At 35.2% G+C, this 19023-nt stretch overlaps 1 protein-coding gene across 1 annotated transcript in view; it reads right to left on the bottom strand.

Annotated features, from left to right (window-relative positions):
- The window catches only part of LOC129228330 (uncharacterized), a 60736-nt gene extending 44168 nt beyond the window's left edge, over nucleotides 1–16568 (bottom strand). Inside the window, exons 1-7 of the mRNA XM_054863007.1 lie at nucleotides 16375–16568; nucleotides 13808–13949; nucleotides 9938–10065; nucleotides 8400–8518; nucleotides 3580–3770; nucleotides 1823–1921; nucleotides 42–163 (exon numbers count right to left, since the gene is read on the bottom strand). Of these exons, the coding sequence (XP_054718982.1) occupies nucleotides 42–163; nucleotides 1823–1921; nucleotides 3580–3770; nucleotides 8400–8518; nucleotides 9938–10065; nucleotides 13808–13949; nucleotides 16375–16568 (995 nt within the window). The remainder of the gene's footprint in view (nucleotides 1–41; nucleotides 164–1822; nucleotides 1922–3579; nucleotides 3771–8399; nucleotides 8519–9937; nucleotides 10066–13807; nucleotides 13950–16374) is intronic.
- Nucleotides 16569–19023: the final 2455 nt, after the last annotated feature.

Genomic DNA, 19023 nt, shown 5'->3' on the forward strand with positions numbered 1-19023 from the left:
AGATTTTTAATTTGATCTAAGTCCACTGCGCATAAAATAACTTACCATTACACACCGAAGAACATGTCTCACAAGTGTCATACTGATGAGGATAATCCAGATACAATGGAACGCAGCCCAGTTTCTCATAAGTTATGTTCAACCGACATTCCTGAACAACAGCCTGAAAATACATTTATGGTAATCAAGTCGAAGACGAAATAAATATTTTTAGAAGCAACTTCTTTTCTACTAGTAGTAAACTGATATACGAAAAAAAATAAATTATCCATTTCATTTAGCATTTATTTCGCACTGCAACTGATGAATTTAGCTCATCCAATGAAGTTCCAGTATTTTCCATTATCATCTTTAAGTGTCACACTCGGCGAGAACGTAACTAAGACCTTCTTCACACAAGGCAACTTAGTTGAATCAACTTTCGAACGGGCGGTATCGGCTGACCGTTCTCTCCATCACGAAACAGGTTTTCTTTGCTGGTTGCCATGACAGCAAGCCATCTTGGACCGGACCGGTTTCGATCAGAAGAACCTTGATATCTGACGGCAGTCAAAAGTGATACGGCATTTCATTGGTTTCCGCCAAGCAGCGCGCTTTTCTCTCTGGCGGGTGAATTCAGTCACGTGATTGATGTACGGCGACCGTATGTGAATGCTACTCTGCTTTCGTCGGCAGACCGTCACGTCTAAAAACGGGATGGACGGGACGGACGGCCGATGAGTGAACAACCCTGAACCAGGTAGGAAAGTGAAGCAATCGTCTATCATGCTTCACACGATTGTTAACTGTGCCTGATGTTCCCGGTACAATAGGCACCTCTACCTTTCTCATCCCGATGAATGTAATGATTTTTTTAGCTGATTCAACTCATCGAGACATTGCAAGTGTTTTCTCCACACAACGAGTAAATTATTTGGGAGTCAACTCGTTCCGCTTTAACAGCTTTGTGGAGCAGTTGCTTGAATAAATTTAACTTATTAGAAGAAACGTTTATTCCACTAACTGCCTCGTGTGTAGAAAGCCTAAAACTTCATTAAAAAAAAAGTGATGCGTATGCAATGGAAATAATGCTGTTGCGAAAGCAGTCGTAGCACTACAATTAATCTACTTTACCATCCAACTGGTTTTCACCAAATCGACATCAAAATCATGTGCAATCTCCATTTAGAATGTTAGACTGGACTAAAATTAGCTCAAAACCGGAGATACTGTCTGACCACGGATTGTATGGAAAGGCAAACATCCGGTTTACAAGCGGAAATGGACGAATCTATTTGATTTTAGGTATGTCAGTGTTTTGAGATGTATGTAAGGCTCTAAAGTAAGCAGGGTCTCATTCAAATGAACAGAACACGCGAATCAAAAATTTTTACTTTTCCCCCTCATTCATATAGACTCGTCTAAACTGGACGTTTGCCAATTCCATACAGTCCGTGGTCAAACAGTATTTTGAACGCATTCACTAGCTTGTTTCACTCGTTGAAAATCGGAAATTATCCTCAAAAATGTACGCAATGCTTTGTATTGTTAAAGAAAAAAAATAGTATCAAGGAAAACGGGAAAAACCTTCAAATTTTATCTTTCATTTTTTTAAATCTAATTCTCAGATGAAGAACTTTGATACGCCTCCTTGCGGCCATTTAGGAAATCAGCTAAGAGGTTGCAATTCGGTGCGGGCAAAGCAGATGTCTGGTTGGACATGTGAACGTGGGTGGGTCTTTGCTTCACCTCTTTCAGCAGCCATTGGTCTGAGGCAGCAGTACCTCCAAAAGTTTAATGGAAAACAGAATACGTACGAGAATGTATTCTGTCTAATACTTACGAGTTGGTTGATGGGGGCCTTGCCTTGTCTTTCTCTCCACACGGTCATATAATCCGTGCAGTTCGTCTGATACGGGAAGGGCAGAAGATGTGTCTCACTCTGCGAACAAAAAATAAGAATTTAATATGAACTTTATTATTTTTTTTACGGAATTACGATTAGTTGCAACAGGCTCTTAAGATTTAAACATGAGATAGAAAAGCTGTTTATAGGTACTACGTAGTAATAATCAGGACTGCAGAGTCGGGGGGGGGGGGAGGGGAATGACCGACTGCGACAATTTTAGAGCCGTTGACTCTGGCTCCGACTCAAGGACGGATATAAGGGAGGGGCGATCGCTCCTTCCTTGAGGGATCCTCGACAATTTTTTCTAAATTGAAGTTCTAAAAACGCAAGTGCATCTTTGACTACATGAAGGGAAGGAAACTCCCGGAAACTTTTTCGAATTGAAATTTTAAAAGGGCTATATAAATCAGACGGTCTTTGGTGATGTTGGGAGGATGAGTTTGCAGGCCTTCCCCCGGGTATTTTGCAAAAATTTAATGATGCAATTGTAAACATTTCAGATAGTGCTAAGGAAAAGAATGGGTTCAGTGACTTTCCTCCTGTGATTTTTTGAAACTGAAATTCCAAAAAAATAGGTAATTTTAGACGTTTTTTGATCATGTTAGAGAAAGGGGAAAGGGTTGAAACATTTCCCAGGAATCACTACGAAATTGAAGTCCTAAAATTCAATTTTAGAATAACTCTTCCAATGGAAAAAGAAAAGAATAGATTCGGGTTCCGCCTTGGATAAATCTATATATTTTAAACGTGTCAGATAAAAATTACGTCGCCCTCCCCCCCGAGCATGTGTAAATTAGGTACGTAATAGAGAAAAATCAATCGCCTTCTCCTTGAATAATTTCTGGATCCGTCCTCCGACTCTGCAAGCAGTCGAAGAGTTGCGAACTTCAAGAGAAAATGTCCGACTCCGACTCTTGAAATTTTAAACCTTCGACTCCTTCTCCTTTACCCTAAAATCAATTGGAAACCAAAAAGTCCTTTTTTTTGTGTTGTTCACTTCATTAAAGCGATGAAATTTCGATTGTTTCATACAGCCTGGGAGCTAACCAGACTTGTTTTGAGAGGGGAGGGGGTGGGGGTACCAAATTAATTTTTCGTGAAATCAATATGATTATTCAAATTTGTGCTCATTCGTATGTTCTTTTTTTTTACAGTAGGCTATTTAAAGGGGGGGGGGGCTTTAGGAACGTTAACATGATCATGTAAAGAGAAAAGTGTATGCAAAAGATGACGTATCTATTTAATGAAGGGAAAAAAAATCCGATTTATACCTTAGGAAACTTTAACCTTGTTTTAAATATTTGATGTTTTTTTTTATTAACTCAGAAGATCGATGTGTGTTCATTTCTTTTTAAATTCGTATTTTTTAACTTATAAAATATAGAGTTTGGCACTTTTAATTTTAAATAGTTTTGATGTTTTTGTGAGCATTAGATATTCCAAACCTGAAGGAAAATGTTGTACTGTTTTGCAAGAAATGATGCTCGTAATGACAATAAAAAATAAATACTGCGGATAAAGCCCCGAGTTTATACAATTTTTCAATAATAATTTAAATTTTCAAAAAATTGAAAAAAGTAAATCAATGAATAGTAATTTCAGAAAAGCTATTTCATATTAACAGAAGTAGCTATAGTTGGTGCAAACCGAACCTGGCAGAACTGCGAAGAATACGCAGATTCATTCCTTACCATTGTGAGTCTTAATTCATATGCTCTCCCACCTAAGTAGTTGCTCCCTTCCAAGTAAGGACTGGGAAGGAAATATGGAGAATGAACAGCAATTTGAATGCTCGGAGAGCTCGGGAGGCTGTATTCCGGCTTCATAGTACCATCCTTTTTGTATTTCACCGACTGATTCATGAAGAAATGCAGCTTCATAACTAAAAAAAAAGTAACAAGTTTTATTATTTTGAATAATTGAAACACAAAATAATATTTGTCTTAACCCCATATTCTGAAGTTGTTTGTCTAAATAGCTCTAAGTTGTAGTCTTTCGCGCGAACCGTGCGCGGCCGGCAGTAACGATGGCTAGAGACGGGAAACTTGTTTCTAGAAATATGAATGTCGTTGATAGCATATTCACACATTATAAATATTTTCGAGAAATATGAATGTCGTAGGCAGCGTATTCACACATTATAAATGTTTTCAAAAAATATGTATGTTGAAGGCAGAGTATTCATCTATATAAATAAAAATGAATGTTTATCTGTATGTCATTCATGGACTCAAAAACTACCCGGCAGATTTGGCTGAAACTTTCACCGTTTGTTATTTTTGGTACTGAGAATGTTTATAGACCAGTTCGAAAAAAATCCGATCGATAGTTCCTTTTTTATTCCAATTTAAGTCACAATCCATTGGATAAATACGAATAAAATTATCGGCTGCAGAAATTAATTCGCGTGAAAGATCTCATTGATAAGAAGTTAGCTGTTGCTATTTTTCTTGAGTTTGAACAAATAAATTCTTTCGTTATTGTTTTATGGCTTTTCATGCAACGGGGGGATTTAAAACTTTTTCTATTTGATATTTTTAGGGATTGATTGATCTTGCAAACTGCGTGAGCACAAAATTTGAGTATAGTCACGGCTTCACTTGATACCTGGACCGATTATTATGAAAATTGCTATATATATGTATTTTTCCACGGAGAAGGTGCATAATATGCTCATTGAAGCCACTCGCCACCAGGTGGCACTGCAGAGTAGCAACTTCTGCTCCGTTCAACCGATTGTCATGAAAATCAGTATAATGATGTTTTTTTTTTGTTGGCGTAGCAACGCGCGTCGGGTACAGCTAGTACATTTAAAGTTTTTTGAAAAATATGAATGTCGTAGGCAGCGTATTCGCACATTATAAACTTTTTTGAGAAATATGAATGTCGTATTTAGCGTATTTATAGAATATAAACTTTATCGAGAAGGTAATTTTTCGAGAAATTCGGATGTCATAGCAGGATATTCATACATTATAATATAATGCACAATCTAACTATCGTTTTTTTTTTTTTTTTTTTTCAGTTCTAACATTATTTTTTTTCTTTCAATATCCACAATCACAAATGATAGACCTGATTCCAAAAATCATGTTTCTGAAACTATTGCACGTATTACAATGAATTTGCAACTAAGAGACATGTTCCAAGTTTTTTTTTTCTGATTAAGTATAAATATGCAAATGTGCAGTATGTGTGCTCTTTGCGCGAAATGTTCAGTTACAAAATGCTCAGTGTGAGCCTTTTGTATCACAACAGCATCTAAACTGTAATCCAGTTTGTTTTGCACATTTTGAAGTATCACATTGTAAAATGTTCGTAATGCTGCACAAATGTGTTTCTGAAGGTCTTTTAGTATTTTTGGCATCGGTAGATGATAAACAGCGTCTTTCACGTAACCCCATTAACTTTTAAATGAACCGTATTGTCATTTGGAAACATGCCCAATTAAGTATTCAAAATTACAATAAGAACACATTGAAACTCTGTCGTTGCCAATAATCCAGAAAATACTCCCTGAAGACGCTATTGAATCAATTTTAAACTTGTAAATGCACCAATCTGATGAGAAGCAAAAATAAATGTCTTTTTTTCAGAATTCGCAAATGTATTCCTTTTTTTATTTCCTGTTACAAAAAAAGAAGTATTGTATTGGCAAAAAAAATTTCATTCAAAAATCGACCTTAATTTCCATTTTACTCAGCCCCGAATGAATATTGAGGTTTTTTTCGACTCGACCACATGTGGATAAGTGCCTAAGAACGTATAGACACGCGAAATATCCATAATGACGGTTCCCGAGTTAATTACAACGAATTTTCTCGTGAGGTCTGTATGTATGTATGTATGTATGTGCGTATGTATGTCGCATAACTCAAGAACGGTAAGTCCTAGAAAGTTAAAATTTGGTACGTAAGCTCCTAGTGGGGTCTAGTTGTGCACCTCCTATTTTGGTTGCATTCGGGTGTTTCTAAAGGGGTCTTTTGCTCTTTTTTGGGGGGAAATCATTGTTAATTTCGTTATGAACTCAAGTGGTGTTATAATTTGGCGGACACTTGGCGATATATTGCCAGTATTTTGGTCACCAAGTTTTGTAGCCAGTTTGGCGATTTTTTTTTTTTAAATCTGGTTTTAATTTGGCCACTGTTGGTGATATTTAGAGAATAAACTATTGAATCACATTAAAAATGCCAATAATGGGGAAATGACATTAAATTGGAGTAAAAGGAAGTCATGTGATGCACACATCAGCTCGTTTTAAAATATTTTCTTTTATAGTTTAGTGCGCTTGAAATGGCCTACTTATAGTTCTGAGAGGAGATAATTTTACTACTTATAAATAGTATTTCTTATAATTTTTATCTACGTTTTGGGACATTTGATGGTTATTTATTTGTTGCTTTTTTAGTCAAGTAAAACCGATTGCTAAGTGGCAATTTAACCGTAAAACATACATAGGTTAAACTATGATTTTTTTAAGGTATTTTTAAATTGAGAGATCTGAGCACAAGTTTAGAACCAAAGAACATACTTTGAAGTTTTTTTTTCTTTTTAATTATGCATTTAATGGTTAAAAAAATATTTAGTGTGTGGAACAACCTGGATTACATATTAGACGTTTGTAGTGTAAGAAAAGCCCACACATCGAACATTCGTAAATATATGTTTTAAAAAAAAAAACTTGTATTTTTCTTTTTATTTATGTATCAGTTATTGTCAGTGTAGTTTCGAAAGTATGGTTCTTTGAAAAACCGCCGTTCTATCATTTGTTCTCACCAAGTTTATTTTGTTTGCTCATGCATGGTAAATTTTAAATACTAATAATTTGATAGTTTTTCTAAACGCTCATTTGCAATACGGGCGCTTAATTTTTTTGTATAGCACGACCAATTACTTCTTTCATATCCTTATATAAGTAAAAGCCGATGATCGAGTAACCCGCAAATTTCAACAATGAAACTCGCGCTACGGCATGATAATTCGATAATATGTTTTGGTAATGTTTAACATGCAGGGAAAGGCATTATTGTGACAAGACTAAACTCGATCCAGTAACTTAACTGTTTTACTGGTCAGACAGTCATTTGAGGGGAATGAAGAATCAAAAACGTGGTTGAAAATTAACGCTATCCACTGGAGTTTATGTTAATTCACTGGAGTTAGGGTTACAATTTCAACTCTCAAAATATCACCAAACAAGCAATAGCTTCGTTCAAATGTAGAAGAATAGAAGCAATTTTCACCCGTCATACCTTGACGGGCGACTTTCTAGTTAAAAATAAATAAATAAGTAATAATAAGCTGCAACGAACGTGTATATGTTTATACAGACACATACAAGTTAGGGTGAATTCGTAAATTTTCTAGCACGAGAAATAATTAAATCGTGGTTCGTGAGCAATTTTATGGGAAAGACAATTCGTTTTTCCAGGCAAGCAGTACCAGGACGAAGTGCTGGTGCGTTCCAGTACCAATTCAGCAATGCCACACACATACAGGACATACATGAGATTATTAGATTAGCGGTCAATCATTTTTCCTTGCCGAACCGATCTTTCACCAATACAATTATCATCCCTGCAATTAAAGAAATTCAGTTCCAAAAAAGTCTTATTTTCATTTGATTCTGTTAAAAGTACGCAGTGGTGGCGATTCGGGGGGGGGGGGGGGAAGGTAAGTGCCCCCCTCTTCTTTTTATGGTTCATTTAGTTATTTTATTTTTCAATTTAGAAACCAAAACTAGAAGTTATAAAAAAAAAAAAAGCAGAAATGTCAAAATTTTCAGAACATAATTGCTTGCTTTACTTTGTTGTGTATCCATTTACGAAACATTATTTAGCACAAGAGCAGTAACTTTTAGTTTCTTTATTCATTGCTTAAATATTAGTAAATCAATTGTTTTACTTCAAAACTAGCCACGTTTCTTCAACGAAATTATTACCAAGTGTTTGTGACATCTCAAAATCTTTTGGGGTAAATAATGTAAGTCTAAACTAAGTGTTTCTTTGGGGATAGTTATTGTGTACAAAATTCATAAAAATCTTAATAAAAACCTGAGTTAAGTTGCTGAATTTACATCAATTACTACTCATCTCTGCTCTCAACCAGCCTTAGCAAAACTTTGTACTTTTTCTCTTTTTTTTCGTTTTTTTTTTCGCTGCCGTGTTAAAAATCATATGGCTGTTAGTTGTCATTTTTTGCCACCCCCCCCCCTCATTTTTCAGTCCCAATCGCCGTCTCTGAAAGTATGGGTAGCTTATTTATAGGGTCATTTTACGGTACTTTTGACATTTATGTCGAGTCCGTAACGTAAGCTTTTTTTGCCATAACTTTTTAATTTGAGTTGAGGAAAAGCTCAAAATGAAATAATATGCTAATCAAACAGTAAATTAAAAAGCTATGGCAAAAACAGGTCACGTTAGGAACTCTACATAAATTACCGTGAAATGACCCTCTATAGTTGATAAACTTTTTACTTAAGAAAACTGAGGGAAAAATATATGATACGTACTTGCTCCTTTCGACAGTAACGTTCTTTTTTTCTCAGGATTTCCCCACAAAGAATAAATTGTGTAACAATATTGCGGAAGATCATCTTTGCTGTACAAAGATCCCAGAACATTTTCCATACTGAAAATTATAATAGAAAATCATTAAAGTTGTAATTGATAAGCAACGAAACAACAAAACGATATTTGATAATGTTGGAGGGGGAAAAATGACAATACTTTCATTCAAAACTTTTAAAAGCTTTGGCAGAAAACGACGAAATTTGCTTTCAATTATCTCTTCTCGATGCTAATCCCCCCCTCCCCGTCCCTAAAAAATAGGTTTCTAAGTGAAGTAGCTTGTCGTAATCGAGGGTTTTAATCGCTGCGACAACACATTAGCTGGTTTTTAGTTTTATTCATTCAAATTCACATTTAAACACATCTAGAGCCCCTAACGCTCATGAATGTTTAAGAATTTCTGATTGCAAGATACTAGAGAAAGGGTTGTCCTTCCCCATCGAAAACGAGGCTTTGAATAAGGAGGATCTTTCCCATCAAAGAGTCAGAGGAAGGTACAAATACTGAAAAACTCGGTGTCAAATGCATAGAACATTTACAGCGGATGACTGAAATGTAAAAACACAAACTTTTTTTATAGTAGAAAATAAAATTGGTATTTGTGTGTAAATTATGGAATTTGACTGTGCGTAACAGGATAAAATTTGCTAGAAAAACAGTCAATAATGTATTAATTATTAATTAACTACGTTGCTACAAAGTGCAGGAACTTGTAGTTGCGCTGTGTCTAGCGATCTATAATTTTTTGCTGCTTTAAGATTGATTTATGATGTTTCCAGTCACAAGAAGAGCGCTCAATCTTGGAACTTGAAAATGAAAAAAAATATGTTTTTACATTTCAGTCATCCGCTGTAAATGTTCTTTGCATTTGACACCGAGTTTTTCAGTATTTGTACCTTCCTCTGACTCTTTGAAGGGAAAGATCCTCCTTATCCAAAGCCTCGTTTTCGATGGGGAAGGACAACCCTTTCTCTAGTATCTTGCAATCAGAAATTTTTAAATATTCATGAGCGTTAGGGGCTCTAGATGTGTTTAAATGTGAATTTGAATGAATAAAACTAAAAACCAGCTAATGTGTTGTGGCAGCGATTAAAACCCTCGATTACGACAAGCTACTTCACTTAGAAACCTATCTTTTAGGGACGGGGGGGGGGGAATTAGGTGGTATCTAGCATCGAGAAGAGATAAAACAGAGGGAGTGAAGACTTTCTTTAGTGAAGCAAAAATCCCAAGTCACGTGACAGATTGTAAAGCAACATTGAGAAATCGGGTTTCTTTCGCTAATTTCACGCAAAACGTGGGTCAACCATTCGTCGTTGAGTCACGTTACTTGGAGTCTTTGCCTCAGCTTTTGTTAAGCCAATGATTGAATCTGCTCCCTCTATCTACTAATTCCAACTCTAGGGCATCTAACGTGACACGGTTGATAGCTCAGGGTTTGGAAATGGGCTACTTTATATAACTATTGATATCTACTTACTCGCAAGGCAATTTCTTTTCGGCAATTTCGATCTCACATTGCATGAAATCTCTCAACTCCACCCTCAGTCTATCATGATCTTCAGCAGTGAGTTGAACTCCTTGCATGAATTCCTTGTATTTAATTATCTGAAACAATTCCAAAGTGAAGCAAATGAAGCCATTTTGTCACAAATATTCATTGGAATAAGCAAGCCATACATTAAAGACAGCTCGGATATCACATAACAGCAAGAAGATAGCAAAATACAAAAACAATTTTAATGAGAACTAGAATAAATCAAGAAAAGCATATCAGATAAAAACAAAATAAGAATTAAACAACAAAAAAGAAACCTAAGAAATGTAGACTTAATTAAGAGTTCATGCAAGTTCTAGCGTTCCAGTATACTAGTTCGTTTGTGTTGCCACGTTTCTGGAACTCTTTATAAGGTTATTTTATAATGTTAATTTTTGTTTATGCTTGAGTTATTATTTTCTCATGAAATTTAACGTCTGCTGTCATAAAAACTCAAACGAGCACTTGTGTAAGCATACGTATACTGATGGCAGAAGTACCCATGGAGTTGGGGAGGAGGGTCCATGGTGCAAACTGTGACATTGAAATTTTTAGGGGGGTGTTTTCAGGATTTTTTTTTCCTTTGAAGGACTGTCTTTCGGGGGATACTTAGAAGCATTGAGAGGGGGGTGCCATAACTCTTGGCGGGGGGAGGACACCCTTGCTATGTGTTCTCGATGAGAAAAACTTTGTATGAATCATGATTGTCCAACATGCATACTTTCATGTCTGAAAGTATGCATGTATCTCTATATATTAAAAAAATCAAGTAACGTCAAAGAAATTGCTTAAAGAATGTATGTGGTGGGCCTGCGTGCAGGAGACCCCATAGCACCAACAGTCTTGAATTTTTGTACAAAATTACTTCGAGTCTCGGAAGTTTGCGCCTGAGGCTTGTTTTTTTTTTTTTTTTTTTTTTTTTTTTTTTTGTAATTAAGTTTTTAAGCTAAAATTACACATAAATTGCCTATTTCCCACACTTCTTAACATTCTATGTCGTCCGACAGAATTTTTTTTCTACTTCAGATAAAGCGTGTTCCTATTTTCTCATTTAATTAGAACAGTAGATATAAGGATTTCTCTTTTAGCAATAAGTCCTCCTAGGCTCAACTCAATTTAAACCCGGAACTAAAGGTGAAAATGTTACTAGAGACAAGGAGTTTGAAAACGACTTTTAAAAAGTTAACAGCGACCATTTTGCTATTCTCAGAAATACCTTCTGCGAAATTTTGTATAAGTTAGTTTCTTCCCAACGGGAGAGGTGCTCTTTAAAACGTCCACGCTCCCCTCCGCCCATTCTTTGGCAGCTGTTCTCATCTGGATCAAGGCTAAAATAGATTCATTGTTTCTTGTTGATGATTATTCCCCTAACGTACGGCATGTTCTGATTTGGGTTACAGGAATCAAAGGTCTCAAAGGATATCATAAAAATTACAATATCATTCGAAAAATAATAAATTAAAACAAATTGCTAAGTCTTTTCCCTAGACAAGGTGGTTGCACCCATAGATATCGTTTATCGGAATACTAATAGAAAGTCGCCCGTCAAGGTATGACGGGTGAAAATTGCTTCTTCATTTGAACGAAGCCATTGCCTGTTTGGTGATAGTTTGATAGTTGAAATTGTAACCCTAACTCCAGGGAATTAACCCTAAACTCCAGTAGGTAGCGTTCATTGTTGACCATTTTTTCGTTTCTTCATTCCCCTGAAATGACACCGTCTTACCAGTAAAACAGTTAAGCTACCAGATCCAGTTCAGCCTTGTCACAATAAAGCTTTTTCCTGCATGTTTAAACATTATCAAAACATATTATCAAATTATCATGAGTTTCATTGTTGAATCACGCGGGTTATTCGATCATCGGCTATTATTTATATGAAGTTTCACCCTAATACGGGCTTCTGGAAGATTTCCAGGTTCATAAATGAATCGATTATTTCAGAAAGGGCATAAGTCCAACTAATGCAACTTCTCGGGAATCAATAAAAAGTGATTATTTTATTCAGAAATGAACTAAATTCTACGAAAATTTTTATGACTAATCTAGCCACAAGTAGGATCATTACCTCACCTTAAATTACGTTTCATTTCGTCACTGAAAATAATAAAAAAAATTTTAATTTGGACTTATGCCCTTTCTGCAATAAATATCCAAAAGACTAGCTTACAGTGATGAAAATATAAATCAAGTAAAACAAATTTGTTTCAAACTGATTTATGATAGCAAAAAAAAAATAACATTACAAAGTGACAAAAATAATTTGTGAAATCTATATTCATAAATTCATTATCGTAAGAAAATACATTGTGTATATTCTTCTTTCTCTCGTCCTGTTTTAGTGAAATAATAAAGTCTGGTGTAAAAAAATAAAAAAACTAACAAACTGAAACAAAAAGCAAAAGTTTTACTTGTGTGTATAAAACTATATTCATATTCATCAAATACATCCTCTATGGAAATATTTTTTTCTATATTTCTCTTGTCTAGTTTTGTGTACCAAATTCAATGTACAAATTAATATGACTATGTTCAAATTGCACTGAATAACCATCTTGATATTTGTTATTTTTTTCAACAATATGAAAATTTTCCCTTTATACTCAGTTATTGGCAAAGGTAGTTCAGCCGACAAGCGTTGCTTTGCAATATTCTCTTGAAAACCGTCTATAAAATAACTAGCCGAAACCGTTCCTTTGATGTTCTATCGAATATTTAAACATCATGAATGTTGATAATTGAAAACATTTGTAGCCCACTAGAATCTTTTTCCATAATCTCAATTTGGGAGATAAGCCCTCATATAAAATGTGCTCCTGTTTAAGCAGATTTCATTGTTTTCAACAGATCTGATCTTGATGTAATTTCAGGATTTCACTTATAAGAGATTGGATTTCACATGGTTGCAATCTGTCATGTCTGTTTAACATTCGCTTTACTGTCCCAAAATCCTGGTCACAAAGGACAAACGAATGTCCTCTCAGAGGAAAGTCATCAGCAATCTTGTTAAATTTCTTCAGTGTTATTTCTAGAAAAAGTCACCTGCAGCGTTGTTCTTATTTTGACCAGCGTATTTCTCACTGAAAGCATACAGTTTTTTGGCAGTTCCTAGAGTGATGTTAATAAAACCCCTGAGAAATTAGCGAATTTCATTCGGATTCCGTGATTTCGAATTCCTCCCCCCCCCCCCCCCCAACTCCACGAACCTACCATTACCGAAATTATGTTAGATCAAAGGAGTTATTTGTGTTTACTTCATTACGCCAAAACATCTAGTTCTTCTATAATCTTGCCATTAAGTCTTACTATTTCTTCCTTCGCGTTTAGTGCAGAAAGGGCATAAATTCGGGACTTATGTTATTATCCCTTTCTGCACTAAACGAAAAATGTAACCCCTAAATAAAGTGCTTTGTTGTTCAACAAGGATTGACTTCCCTGCTACACTAGTCGATGTCTTTTCATACATGCATGAGAAAACTACAGCTACTCATTTTTGAAAAAAAAATGTGCCTTATGCCCTTTCTACAATAATCGATTTAAATGAGTGTTCAAGTTATGTTTTAAGTGTCTTGTTAATAGTTTTGTTTTGCATATTTTCATCAAGTTCCATTTCGTTCGGGTGTGGAGCGCGAGGAGGAGTAGGATTATCATGTTCATCTAATCGCAATACGTATTCTAATCTCATTCTTCCTAAAACATGATATAAATGTTCGTGAACTAAATAAGATTGCGCAGCAATTTTCCGGGCTTGGTGATAGTCAGCGAGCAGGGGGCGGGTTCCCTTATTGCTGTTTAAAAAGATAAGTCTCTTACCGTAAAGTTTTCGGCAAACTTTCCATCAAAACAGACAGCTGGAAATCGCTTGCACGCGACTTCTTCTGCTAGTGGAGAATTGAAAACTGGAGGTGTACATGGGTTTATGGGAAACCCACTGCAGAATTCTGGATATTTGTATCTGAAACAGATAAAATAAATAAAAAATAAGGACTTCTTTTGGCTAACCCAGAGGCTACGGGGTGAATTGGAGTACCCCATTTGTATGATTTTCCATGAGGTTGGTGTAGGTAGATGATCCCAGTATACACAAACAGCTCAGGAAGGTCTGCGCCAACAATACTCAATCTGTGGCATGCAGCTGGTCGTGAATAAATGGTTACTAATTATGAACCTAAACCAGGAGTAATAAATAAATGTCACAAGCAGATAAATTCACTCATTTTATTTCTTACATATTAATATATAACTTAAGTAAGAAGAAACACTTTGAACGAGGAACAATATTTTCATTACCTTGGTCTTTTTTTGGAAAATCTCTTTTGGTTTTAATCTTTTAAGAATCTTCAGAAGCTAATCTGATATTAATTTTACACGTCAATGTTACAAATGACCAAGTAATTATCTTAAATAATCCTTCACAGTCCATTAATTTAAAACTTTTTTGGTCTTTCTATATTCACATTTACTGTCTGACCATCGATTACATGGAAAGGCTAATATCCGATTTATAGGCGGAAATGGACGTATCTATTATTTTATAGGGGTGTTAGTTGGTTTGTTACAGATATGCACTTTTACCTCTCTGTTATTTAGCCTTAGTTTTGTAAAAATGAAAATTTGCTCTCAGCAACATTTTTTTAACCTAAAGTATATTCGATCTATATTCTCACGGCAAAAATTGATTTATTTTATCATAACAAAGTTTTGAGCTTACCATTTTGCTTTTCCGTTCCTGAACGAAATGAAAATCTTTTCTTTTTGTTGTTTCCATGGTAGTTATTTTTGTTTTCCCTTATTTTATTTTAGAGAATGCAATAAATGAATAAGGCACTAGTGACATTATAAAACCGTGCATCAAAATCCCATCTTTATTTTCCCTTCTCCCCTGCTAGATTCATTCAGATGGAATAGTCGTTACTTGACAGATTGCCAAATTACATACAAGGACGGATACAAGGGAGGGGCGATGGAGGCGATCGCCCCTCCCTTGAGGGACCTTGCACCGGTAATTTTTCCGAATTGAAGTCTTAAAATGCAAATGCATGCCCTTTTTAATGGCGTTAAGAAAGGAAATAGGGTTTGAATCAACCTTAAGCAAAGTTTTGGGGAATTAAAGTTTCAAAAAGACAATTTTAAACGATATTTGACGGTGTTTGAAAAAGAAGTTTGGAAGTCTTCCAAGGGTATTTTGCAAAATTTAACTCTTAAAGCACATTTTAGACGATGTTAGGGGGAGGGAGGTTCGAAACTTTCCCCAGAAATTATTACGAAATTGAAGTTCTAAAATACAGTTTTGGAGTACCTCTTTCAATAGTAAAGGAAAGGAATAATTTCGAGACTTCTTGGGCTAAATCTTTATATTTTAGTTGTTTTAGATAACTGTGCCCCCCCTCCTTGAAAAATGTATAAATCAGATACGTAGTAAGAGGTCAGTTAAAAAATCAACCGCCCCCTCCTTGAAAACTTTCTGGATCCGCCCTTGATTACATACAATCCGCGGTCGGTCAAATAGTATCTGTTACCGGGACGTGTAGCAAACCGACCGGGACACCGGGATTTTGACTGATAACTGGGACGTCGGGCAATCAAAAATATAAGGCACTATTATATTGCTTTTTTTTTCCTTCATAGACGTTATAATTTCTGTGTGTCAGATCTCAGACAAAAGCAGCAGCTCCGTCTATCTTTAAAAAGTGCTATTGTTGCTTGCCTCACTTTCTAGAAAAGTGCTGAAAAAGTTACGCGTTTAAGAAGTATTACTTTTAAAGCTCGTACATGATTGCATTCCCTCGTTGTTTTAAGTTATTAAACACATCTATTGTTTAATAAGTGTACATGGAAGCAGTGTGGGAGTTCACATCCATTTTTTTAAAACTCTCTGTTATTGGAATTTATAAAAGGATCTTCAAAACTAGGAATCCTGCCTAGAGACAATTTCTAAACCTTGATATTTTTGTTTCCGAAAATCGCGAAAATTATAGTGAAGTATCACAAAGTTGTTTTTTCCCCTCTAAATTCCCATGAAAATAGGCATAAATATAATGCATATGTATAAATTTTTTTTTATTTTACTTTTTATTTTACTTTGAAACGACAAAAGATGTTTTTTTACAAAATAAAAAAAAGATTAAAAAAGACGAAAGAATATAAAAAAAAGTAGGTGAAGAAGGACAACAGTTTTAGAAGGAACAGAATACGTTACCAAATTAAACGGTAACAATAAGGACAAACTTAAATTGATGAAATAATCATGAGTTTTGTGAGTGTTTATCGACATTGTTGAACTACTAGTTTGAATGCGCTGAATTACAAGACATTTAAAAAGTTGTTTTTATTGAACTTATTAATTTTAAACTAGTTTAAAGAAAGAAATCGTTCTTTACCCCACGGAATTACAAAACGTGAAGGCAGGCACTTCCAGGTTGGACGGAGCAATCTGCTGTATATCGACAACAGTCGGATACGTCCAGTACAGCAGCATGAACTCCGTGCTTTGGAACAGAAATCCACCCATGCATACGAAGACGAAAGATATTCGCAAGACTTGGAGAAAATTTTCTCGTTTTGATTTAGTCATGTTCGATTTCAAAATAACGAAAGGGGCCGGTGGTACGCAGCACTCAGAGTGAAAGCAATTATTGATTTATTGGGGCTCGACGGCAGACACGCTTTTGCTTTTGAAAAGGTGCTTTTGTAAAGAATAGAATTCGGTAATTCACGATACTTTAATGAATACAGTGAAAGCGCCATTCAGTAGCTGTGAATTATATGTCTAAGAACATACATTTTCACTTTAATAGCACAAAGTTTTCAGGAACTTAAACCTTTTACTGGATAGTTCTGAAATTCAAAGATTTTTCGTTCTACTTGATTGTTACTGAAACAGCACGAGTTTTCATTTGTTGTTGTTGTTGTTGTTTTGTGCCAGCTTGGCTGGCAATTTGGGGTGCGCTGCTTCACTTTTCCAATTGTACCGTAATTTGGTGTGATGTCCGACTTCCACAGTACACACATGACATGAGGACCCGTTTATAGGCAATCATTCACAGAATAACAACCCGTTCACTTCACACAAAGAAAGGACAAGAGAGAGTAAGTACATCCATGCACAAGTTCGAACGCGCTTTGCCCAGTTTTAATTCTAAGTTTCTACTCTTAAAAATAGTACATCAAGACTCCGCTTTGAGGCGCTATGATAGTGCGATATCATCTCTGCTTTGTGTACATGGAATGCACGAAGAAGAAACAGAATGATTCTATATAAGTTATAAGTAAAATAGGTTGTTTTGTTGTCTGTAAGGCTATACAAGTAGGGATTGCAATACCGGTATACCGAATACCGGTATTTCGAGCAATTTCGCAATTTCGTAATACCGGTATTTGCTGAGGAAAATACCAGTATTTTCGGTATTGGCGGAAAATAATAAATAGTTTTAATTCAAGGAATTTTCTCATTTTAACTTATTAAATATCTACTTATATTTTAAATGTACATTTATTTTCCCATGATACAGAACCGAAATCAATCTATTGATGTAAAAATTTAGCTTCAAAAGCATGAGTTAACTATCATTAGACAAAAGTATTTTGTGCACCATGTATTTATTTTTTCCATTTCCCTGATCGTTCATTTTCCCTTTTGGGAAAGTTAATTTCGAGCGTAATTTTGAATGCCCCCCCCCCCCCCCTTTGTCCAACGAACAATTTATTCAAACCATCAATTGCCGGAATGCTTTGGTTTTTTTAAAAATATTTCTCGCAACCGTACTAAATTTTGACAAAAACGGTTTCTTGTTGGCATTACAAATGGCAATTTGTTGGCACCAGTATTGGTTTGTTGTGCCATCTCGCTACTTGGCTTCACACTTGGCACGAAAATATTTAGAAATTATATATTGCCTTGAAAATTTGAATAGAGGAAAAGCATAAATATGTTCCACGAATTCAAAGATATTTTCAGATATTTACATAATTATAATTGCAACGAATTTTGAAAAGAAAGCTAAAACGTATAAGAGAAACCGACAAGATCAAATTCATCGTAAATTTCAAACCAAAGTGCTAATGAAAAGTAAACACAACCCCTCCTGTTCAAGAGGAAATTATGTTAATATTGGAAAAATATCGTCTCTTAGGAAAGAAATTTCAACTAGCTTTTAATTAAAAAAATAATAGAAATACACACAATACGAAAGACACACACGCAAAAGGGTTTATCCAAAAATGACATGCAACAGACCGAATTTTTTTGAAGATAAAATACTTTTGGGCAATTAAATTAGAGGAGGAGTATCATGCATTGTTAACAGTACCACCGACCTCCGTGAATTCAGAAAGAGTAGTTTCTACTGTAGGAAAGTTGAGCACTAAAATGAATTCCAGGCTTCGAGACAATTCAATAGATGCATTATGTTTTTTACTAATACTGATTTTTCATTATGACATTTGTTCCTTCATTTTATATTTGTTCACAATACGTTTTCATAATAATACAATTTTTGTGCAAAATTTTGAAATTTTGGCAACGAAACAATATGTTTTCAAGCAATTTTTGAGAAATTTCAAATACCGGTATTAATACCGGTCTTCCGGTATCACGTTTCAAAAATACCGAATACCGGTATTGAATTTTTGGTCCGGTATTGCAATCCCTATATACAAGGAAATTTTAGTGTTCTCCGAATTGCATCTGCGCTGTCCACGTGTTGAGTCAGTACTGCTTCTTTTATTTTCCAATTATTCTTATAATAAGGAAGAAGAAGCTTTTTCATTTTCTTTTCAAAACCATACACACTAGGTGGGGACTCTCTCTATTCTGAACACTCATGGGACAAAACAAAAGTGTTCAGATTATGGGGGTGTTCCTTATAGAGGGAGACTGGATAATGCATGTACATGTATTCTATTGCGTTAGTGGACTATGCTCAGTACTTTACCTAGTGAACTATACCAGTAACTGAGGTAGAGGTGTTGAATTTTGGATTGACGGCTAGTGCAATGTCTAATTCAACTCGGTAGGATCTAAACTCTTG

The sequence above is a fragment of the Uloborus diversus genome, chromosome 8, assembly GCF_026930045.1.
Source record: "Uloborus diversus isolate 005 chromosome 8, Udiv.v.3.1, whole genome shotgun sequence".
Taxonomy (NCBI): domain Eukaryota; kingdom Metazoa; phylum Arthropoda; class Arachnida; order Araneae; family Uloboridae; genus Uloborus; species Uloborus diversus.